At 35.0% G+C, this 10017-nt stretch overlaps 1 protein-coding gene across 1 annotated transcript; it reads right to left on the minus strand.

Moving 5' to 3' along the window:
• Nucleotides 1–1803: 1803 nt before the first annotated feature.
• On the minus strand, nt 1804–9441 carry LOC145557540 (uncharacterized). The gene is made up of 5 exons (XM_081618714.1): nt 9417–9441; nt 8497–8522; nt 8265–8393; nt 8001–8152; nt 1804–3492 (listed from the first exon to the last, which is right to left on the minus strand). Exons 1-5 carry the CDS (start codon nt 9439–9441, stop codon nt 3132–3134), a joined length of 693 nt encoding a protein of 230 aa, XP_081474840.1. The 3' UTR covers nt 1804–3131.
• Nucleotides 9442–10017: the final 576 nt, after the last annotated feature.

Here is a 10017-nt window from a genome sequence, read left to right on the forward strand (position 1 = left end):
GTCTCTAATAGCAATCTCGCGCCCGGCCGGGCGCGTCACCGGGCGCCAGACTAAGCTTCTCCCGCCCGGCCGGGCGCGCCTCCGGGCGCCAGCCTTTTTGGCCGGGCGGCTCATTTGGGCCACTATTTGGACTTCGATTGGGCTCCAATTCTTCGGGCCAAACTGGGTTTCCTCTTTGGGTCTTGAATACTCGGTCCAAATGCCCCGGTTTCACCTATACCGAGCCCTTAATCACCGGTTCGATGGCTCTAACCGGCCCTGGGCTATAAACTCTGGTCGTGCTTCTCCAATGTTCGTGATTGCTCCAAAATATCTCGGGAAAATACTCCAAAAGCATAAATCCCTGCAAAAGCCAACCAAATCTACGAAAACACTATAAAACACCAATTAGTAATAAAAGTGGCTCTAAAGAGCCAAAAACACTACTAATTATGACCAAGGGACGGGGGTAAAATACTATATAAAATAGACACATCAATTGCTCAAACTCATCATCATCATCCTCATAACTCCCTCATTCAAACATGAAGATGGCTCACTCACATCCTCACCATGGGAAGCTCTCAAAGGGGGTGAATAAGGGGAAGGATGGCAATCAAGCTCAAATGGGGAATGAAAAGGATCAAAATCCTCAAAAACCCTCTCATCACAAGAAAATCTCCCCTCACCTTCACACCCTTGCCCTACATCATCCTCAACAACACTCTCACACTCCAAGTGAGGTGCCTCAAGTCCATCTAAATCAAACATAGCACTCATCACTTGGGCAAGCCTTACTTCTCTTAATTTTTGTTCCTCTTGAAGCTTTTGGAGTTGTTGGGTGAGATATTGCATTTGAGAGAGAATTTGGGCATCAATGTTATTGGGTTGAGGTTCATGATCAAAGTCAAATTGCACATCATAAAAATTAGCACAAACCTCATCAAAATGAGCATAAGGGGGAAAGGTGTCAATTTGCATACTTGGATTATCACAAGGCACATAAGAAGTATCAAGAGAATTCATGCAAAAATTAAAAGAATCTTGGCATTGAGAATCAAAGCAAGAAACATGAGATTCTCTATCAAAAGAATCCCTAGCAAACCATGTGAAGAAATCCCAAGCATCATGCATAGACAAATGAAAAAATCTACCATTATTCATGTCCTCAACCATTCCCCTAGTATACTCATTCATGCCCCAATAAGCTATACCACAATCATCACTAAGCGAACACCCATGGTAACTAAGAAAACCATCTAATCTTTCAAAGTAAGCATAGAAGGGCTAACCATCAAATTGAGGAAAAGATAAGCATGCCATTTTTATACAAAGAACAAAGAAAAACAAACAAAAATCAAATAATATACAAGAACCTAGCTAATCTAATCAACACAAACTAATGAACGCCTTAGTCCCTGGCAACGGCGCCAAAATTTGATAGGGATTTAGATAGGTCGTTGGGACTACTAACCCTAACCAAATTAACAATTTATAATACCTAAACTTACACTAAACTAGTTAGTGGCAAGTAAAGGATCGAACCCAAAAGGACTAAGTGTATCAATTTGTGCTAATTAAACTACTAGGAAAGCTTGTGAGATAGAGAGAGGTTCAACTAAACACAACTAAGAACAAATAACTAAAACTAGGGAAAGTGAAATCCAACTACATCAATACATATTCAATAACATCATACAATTAGATGAAAATGACCTTGATTAGGAACAATCAACACATTTAACTCACTCTCCCACAATTAAGCATGTTAATTATCCTACTAAACTAATTCACTCTCGTGCAACTAGCCTAGCAAAGGTATGGAAGAAATTAGGGCTCTCAACCAACTCACTCTCGCACAATCGATTGAAAGCACAATTAAGAACATAGAATCAATTAGCTAGAAAGATTCTAATCCATAAAAGCATCATCCATACACAATAATCAAGAAACAATTCCATACTAATCACAATCAATCATTCAATTTATTAACATAACCTTCATCCATTTCCCTAGAACAAAACCTAAGCTAACATAATGAAGAAAGACATGGAAAACAAGGTAAAATAAGAATAAAAACAAGATTAAATAAATAAACTAATTAATCTACTCAAATCAACAAACAAAAAGCAAAAACAAAGGATTTAAGCAAAGAAATAAAGATGAGAGAAAGTTAGAAAATGCTCATTGAATAGATGAGAAGAAGTTCCACAAAATTGCTTCTTCAACCTCTCAAAAACTCCATGGAAATCCAAGCTTTCTCTCTCTACACTACTCCTAAACTAACCCTAAGAGAGAGAAAATATATGCTAAACTAATCTAATCTATCTAAAAATTAAAAAATTGATAGAAAAGTTATTGAAAATAACCCAAAGAGGGTATTTATAATACAAGCTAAAATAATATAAAAGAAATTAAAAAGAAATAAAACTAACTAAAACAATTAAAATACTAAACTAAAAACCAAAAAAAACAAAACTAAAAATAAAATAAAATAAAAAGGAAAAAGAAAAACCCAAAACCCACAAATTCCCACCCAAACCACGAAATCCCCACCAGACTACCTTAACACTTCACTTTCGAATTTGCTGCTCCAATTCAAACACCCATTCACGCATCATCATCACCGTTCATACTCCATCATCATCAGCAATCATCACTTCGCAGCCGTCCGATTTTCATTAAAAATCACGCGCGAAGCTCGTGAAAAGGTTCGGTCGAACCATTGGTTGGTGCGGCCGAACTACGGGGTTGGTTCGGTCGAACCATGGGTGTGTTCGACCACACCTCTTCAAATTACAAAACCTCAAAAGTTTCTGACTTGAACTTCGACCGAACTCCTTTGGTTTGCTCGAACTTGATTGATTTTCATTTGCTCTTAATTGCGGATGTTGCTTGGGCGATTTGGGGTTGCAATTGGTGGCCGATTGTGGGTGAAGGGCTGGTGGTTGTTTGGTGATGTTGGCTGCGGTTTATGGGAGCAGGGGATTGGAGGTGGTGCGAGTAGGGTGAGGTGGCGAATTGGTTGCGGTGGTTTGCGCGTGAGTCAGGTGGTGCGAATAGGGGGTGTGAAATGGTGGTAGATTGAAGGTGTGGATTTGATGTTGCGGGTCAGTGAGAAGAGGAGAGGGAAATCAGGGGAGTTGCGTGGTTCAGGTGGTGGTTCGCAAGTGGTTGCGTGAGGTGGTTGTTATGGGCGTTGTTGTGGCTGTGATAGGTGGTGAGTGAAGGTGAGATTGGTGGTGGTTTGGTGAATGTGGAGGCTGTTGGTGTTGGGTGGATGTGGTTGGGATGGTGGTGCGCTGGTGAATGTGTGGTGAAGGGGGCTGCATTGGTGGAGCTGGTGGTTTGGGTGGCTGAAGGTGGTGGTGTGCGGCTGTTGTGGTTGAGTGTGGTGGAGGTTGTAGGTGGAGCTGGTGGCTGGTGAGTGGTGATTTTTGTGGTAGGTTGCTGCCAGCGGAGTTGGTGTTGGGTGGCAATTGAAAAGCCTCGGCTTGGACCTTGAACTCGAGCCTACACACAAACAAACCCGAAGGTGAAACCGAGAAAAAAATAAAATAAAATAAAACAAAGATAAAATAAAATAAAAATAACTTAAAAATAAAATCAAAAGAAATTAAATAAAATAAAGAAAACAAACATGAAAATAAAATAAAATAAGAAAATGAGAGAAACTAGGAACTTATTAAATAACAAGAACTAAAAACTTAAAATATAAACATAGAAAATAAGATAATTTAAATAAATTAAGAAAATAAGCTATAAACTATTAAAAAACTACTAAAATACTCAAAATAAAGATAAACGACGCGAATAAGCAAATAAAAGAAATAAAGGATAAAAAGGGTTAAATTATTGGAAAAATAAGTCGGAAAACGACTCAATAAACACCCTAAAAGTGATATAAAAGTCACTTATCAATAGTGCGGGTTACAAATAAATTAGTAATAGTAACCGGCATAACCAAAGTCAGTTACAAGTAGTAGGTCAATGATAGGCTGACCAACTATTAGTAAGGGGCATAAAAAGACCAGTTATAAATAATAAGTACAACTTTATTAACCTTATTAATTGTAATGGGCTTTATTAAGGTCAGTTACTAATGATAGCACACACCACTCACACTTCACTCTTTTTTTTTTTTTTTAAAGAGATTAGATGTAATATGCAATCCTTTTACAGTTTTACTTAACTCTTTTTTTTTCCCCACACATAAACCCTCAACTTTTATCTTTCCTCTAAAATTGCTCTAACGCTTCTCCAAATAAACCTGTTTCATCATCAAGAATATCAAGGTATGCTCTCGATTCGATCTCTTTTCTCTCGATGTCCACCTAATTTATGTATTTTGATTAATTACACGCTATTATTCGATAGAAAAAACTCTAGGGTTTGTTTTGAATTGTTTTGAATCTGTTCTTAATTAGTTTGTTTAGTATTTTACACAATCCAATTTGCAGGAATTTAAATCTAATTTAGTTATGAGATAGTCGAATTTGACAAGTTTCTTGTTGAATTTGTTTTGTTATTGTGAGAATTCATTATCCTGTAAAATCAAAGTGGTGAGATAGTCGAATTGGATGAATTTTAGTTGAATAATCAGGTGTAGAAGCTTTGTTAATGGGATTAGAATTGATTCAATGTGTCAGGGGCGGAATGTGATAGGAATTCTCCAATCTAATTCTTTTTAATGGAAATTAATTAATCACTTATTTCTAATATAGAGTAAGTTACCCCTTTTGAGCTTTGTCAGATTTATATATGCTTAAAATGTTGTTTGATTTAATAAAGGATCGACCTCATCATTGAACTCTTTTAGTTTTTTTTTTTTAGCCTTTTCACTTGTTTGCATTCCTCTCTCTTTGTGCGGGATTCTCCGAAACGGACATGGCAAATTACCTTCTTTGCTCTTCTCTTGCGTGTAATCTGATGTTCACAAGGGAAAGAATATTTCTTTTCCTTTTCATTTTTGATTTCTTGGTGATGCACTTGATTTTCATGGGAATTGATGCTCATAAGGAAAAGGTATGCTCTTTTTTCTTTTTGCCATTTTTTATGCTAATGTTGGCTGCTCTTTTATTTCGTGGAATTAGGTGGGACTTTATTTTTGCTGTGTAAAGAAGAGTTTGTGTGGTAATAGCTTGTTTAAGTTCTTGATGAACATGTTTTTCGGAACTATATTGGCACTTATTTCATGTCACATTGTTGTCATATATAAGAAATCGTCCTCGTTAAGATTCGTTAATTTTGGCTGCATCCCTACGCATCTTCTATTGCTGCTGTATAGCAGCCCCATTGATAAGGGTGTGCAACAAGGTCAAGTACGTGGATATGGCCCTAAAATTAAGAGGGTCCAATTTAAAGTTTTTTGCATTCTATTTCACTCTAAATCTGTGTCATCATCTTAATTCTCCCTTATATTTTCAAGGTTCAACCTTTCATTTTCACTTTAAATTTTTCTTTAGCATTCTTATAATTGTGGTGGGTTTCCAAAAAAAAAAAAAAAAAAAACACTCAGTCTCTTACTTCTACTTCTAATATATTATTTTTAACGATTTGTATTGTAAATTTCTTGTGTTATTTGTGATCAATTGCCCAACTCCAATTGCTTAGTATTATATCATAGTATTCAATTTAAATAAAGTATGCTTTTCAATTTTAACAATCTTATATCTCATTTTTACACAAATTTAACATGGTTTGGAAGTGAGTTTATAGGAAGTATATATGTTGCAATGATGCTTTTTGTGATGTTGATAGAGCAAAGAGAATATGTGTTGTGCTATTGTATTGCAATGTTGTGGTTATAAGCTTTGTAAATTGTTGCATATCTATGCATATCATATTCATTAGTTTATTGGCACCTTATTTTATGTCAGATAACTATCAGCTTGATTCTGCATCTCTATGTATCTTCTGCTTGCTGTTGTATAGAATGCTTTGATGTATTTGAGAATTCAATCTTGAAAATGTGAATGTGATAATATGCTTTGATGTATATGAGAAATCGATCTTACTTTGTTTTTGCATTTTTTTGTTCTGATTTATAAAACAGGTTTGTCTTACTTAGTTTTGGCTATTATGGTCTCCTTCTTGGTTTCCAATTGTCAAGTCTGTCACTCTCTCATTGCTCTACATGCATCTTTTTGTCGTCATCTTAATTTACTCTTGTTTTTTCCAAATGGACATATTATATATATTTTGGTTTGCTCTACATACAGTAGACACTAGTTTATTTTGGTTTCCTTTGTGCAGATGAATTTAGATGTAAATTTTAATATCAAATTTGAATTTTTTTTGGTTAAAACATAACAGAAAACAGCTCATGAAGTCATGGTAGAGCGAGCAAGTCCCTCAGAAATCAGTGGCCTAAAATCAAAGTGAAGATACTATACAATACAGTTTGTGAGTTAATCTTTTGCATATAACAACTCTGTATCTATATATTTGGATCCTATCTTGTGCATTATATTTTGATCTTCATTTTTATCAATCCATAGTTCCTTTTGTTGCTTTAGAATATTTAGATCAGTTGTGGTTTCTGAAAATTAAGTGTGTCACACACTTTCTCATTCTGCCTTCCTTAAATGAAACATGGATTTTGGAACTAAAATCATACCTGAATTTCAGGATTGAATTTCAGAACTGTATTCAGAGATGAATTTAAGATTTGAAAATTAGAAATGAATTTAGAGCTGAATTTCAGAACTTAGTTCATTGTGATTTACATTACTTGTGCATGCTTTTTGTTGGGTAAGAACTTATTTGGGCCATAATTGGGCCATAATTTCTACAGGATTGTTGTTGTCCTGAACATGGAAATTATTATACATGATTGTGATATAACAGGGAACCCACTAATGCCCTCTGGAGCTGATTCTTCTATTGGAAATGAATTGCCAATCAACAAAGTCAAGAGCAAACATCCGCAGACCAAGACGTTGCTTCACAAGCCACATCATCTAAGAAGAGTAGGGGGCCTCTTATCACTCTGTTCTTTTAGGATTACATACATGTCCTTTGTAATTGAAAGTTGGTGACATATTTGTAATTTACAAGTATTATCATTTTTTATATTTTATAATTGATGATGTAAATCGATGTTGATTAAATTGGACCTTACGTGGTTTAGATTAATACTCGTTGTATTTATTACGGTATAAAAGTAGGGTTAAAATTTATGGATCTTCACATTAAAAAAAAAAATGTAGCGTGGGTAATGGCAGTAAGAGCATTTGCTACTACTGCCATTTTAATTTTTTTTTTTAATAAAATAAAATGCTATTCGTAACCGGCGTTAATGTTTGGCAGCTACTAATAATACCCTAATTGTAACCGGCGTAACTTAATGCCAGTTACAAATAGTATGCTTTCTAACTTGGAAAATAGACTTTTTGTAACTGGCGTTTGGTTAAGCCAGTTACGAATAGTACATTATTTGTAACTAATATTAGTCAGTTACGAATAATTTTCACTAGTTGTAACGGTGGCATTCACAACCAACAATGCCAGTTACAAAAAGTCAATTTCGCCAGTTACAAATAACAATTTTTCTACTAGTGCTAGAAGGCTAGGTCACTAATGACCTAAGGTGAAAACAATCTTAATACACTTATTCAAAATGAAAACTTCAAGATACTTTATGAACTTTGGTACATAAAATATATAAAGAATCAATATGTTGGCCATCTCAAATTGTTCCCAGAAGTACCATATTAGAAATGAACAAATTTTTCTTCTTTAATAGGAGGATTTGTGCTTCTATGCACAGGAGAAGGGACCAGCCCACATAGAACTCACACCTCACAGAATCCACAATAACCCCCATCTTACATCATATGATTTGATTTGATTGTGGATTTGTGGATCCCAAACAATCATATCATATTCAATGATTTTGAAACATCAATAACCAATTATATCATATCCAATGCTTTTACCACAATTATACTGCATTCAATAGGGGTGACAAAACTTTGAATAGCAAACAACCATTGACTAAAGCAAACTAAAGTACTTACTTTCCACTCAGTCCTTGGGAAAAACCAGCAAGCACAACGTAGGAAAGAAAGGCCATAATAGGAATGTACAGATCTGGTGCGTTAATGTCATAGATTGGGGGTTTGTAGGAAATTTTGCCTGCCATAGGCTCAGTTATCCTTGTCCAGTGTCCCTACAGCAAAAAAGAGATTCAAAGAAATAGAATATATATAAACTACATTGCTGACACATATGGAAAACTTTAGAATAATAACACAAGACAATATAATTAAAAAAAAAATTACCAATAATGTGACTATGTGAAGAATGCTTATCCGATGCAGAAAAGGAGCCAAAATAATCTTTAACTTGTTCCTCACATAGTCATCGTTCACTTGGAAATAATATTGGGGATCAGCAAAATACCTACTTATCTGAAAGTTTTCATAACCACGGGGAATTAAAATGAAAATTCTTTAATCTTAGATTCTCAGTGCCACAAATCAACTCATAAATAAAAGGACCACTACAAAGTACCAGGGATGAGCTCCGAAGTATGCTTGCTTAAATAATACCAATTTGCGTCAAAAGAAACAAAATGAAAAGTTGTTGAAACCGCTCCGAAGTATATAAAAGCCACAAAAATATCTACATAAAGTTAATTAAGATGTATAATATTAGCACAAGTAGAAAAAATAGAGTCAATAACCATTTATAATTTTTGTACAGGTTGAGTAAGAAAGAGGAAGAAAGAGTAAAATATAATGTCAGGTTGAGTAATCATGTCAACATAACCCCCGATCGAATAAGGCTTCTCAAGTTCTTATATCCAATATCAAGAGGTTTTGGGCCTTCCCAACTTTGGAGAATATAACTTCTACCATATCATGCCATCAACTAAATAGGCAAACGCACTATTTAATGATTTCGATCTCAACAGATTGCCTTAATGGTATACTATCATAGAATATAAATACCAAAAAGTTCACCATCTAATCAATACAGATACATATCATTTAGTATGTACTACTAAAGTCAGACACACCTCATAGAACATTATACAGCAGTGTAAACTCATATCCACTCATAACTAGAAAACTACAGAGCTATGTAAAATCAAAAAGGAAATGCAGAATTGACTTAAGAAAAAGGCAAGGAAGCTTCAAAAACAGGAGACTAAAGATGTCATGTACTGTAACATTAGAGTATATATAAACACAAGTAGCTTAGTAACTTACCTCGGGATAGCAATTTTGATGAGTGATTGTCTGGTCTTTTGGATTTACGTCACCTCACAAGACACTTTAGTCTGAAATGTTATAAATAGAGATCAAAGCATAATCACAGCCAAAGAAAAAATGAAACAAGTCTCAGTCTTGGTACATTAACTTCCACTAAGAATTATTTGTAGAAATTGGGTTTGTGCGTGGGTTCATGTAAAACTAAGTAAGACAGACCTGTTTGATCAACTCCAACAATCATTCAGTGGCAATTCGGCAACCAATCTAACAATATCCAAGCATATGAACATTTAATATCTGAATACCAATCCAATAAATATAATAACAAATCAACCCAAGCAAATGGTAATTGATAACTTTACATATAGAATCCTAATTCAGAATTTAATATTACGAGATAAACCCATCAAATCATCTCCATATACAAACCCATCAACCCATTTTCATATATAAACACATTAAATTATTGACATGCATTTCAGCTAAACCCGAGAAAAAGAATACGCTTTCAAAAACCCCAGAAAATTTATTTGATATAAAACAGAGAAAATAACATAATTCAAAACTAAGAGGAGAATTAGGAAACTCTTGTAAGTATAGAGATACCTGAAAGGGTGGAATGAACGAAGAAAACAGTTTCGCTTTGGTGGTAGCCTGAACACTACAATACTGAAGAAGGGAAGAGGAGGAGATCAATTAGTCGGTAGTAGTAAAGGGGAAAAACGCCGCCGTCAAATGGAGAGAGAAAAGCAAGAGCGGTGGAGAGAGAAAGTGGAGCATAATCATAATTCAAGTAATTCCTCCCCTTCCCTTCCCA

This window comes from Chenopodium album, chromosome 9, assembly GCF_948465745.1.
Source record: "Chenopodium album chromosome 9, dcCheAlbu1.1, whole genome shotgun sequence".
NCBI lineage: Eukaryota > Viridiplantae > Streptophyta > Magnoliopsida > Caryophyllales > Amaranthaceae > Chenopodium > Chenopodium album.

What these genes read in the sequence shown, in the direction of transcription:
- LOC145557540 (XM_081618714.1), bottom strand. Translation starts at nt 9,441, where the DNA reads ATGATTGTTGGAGTTGATCAAACAG. An exon ending in TGTTGGAGTTGATCAAACAG is followed by an intron (nt 8,523 to 9,416) that starts GTCTGTCTTACT and finishes GTATTATTTAAG; the next exon opens with CAAGCATACTTCGGAGCTCA. An exon ending in TTCACATAGTCACATTATTG is followed by an intron (nt 8,153 to 8,264) that starts GTAATTTTTTTT and finishes TTTTTGCTGTAG; the next exon opens with GGACACTGGACAAGGATAAC.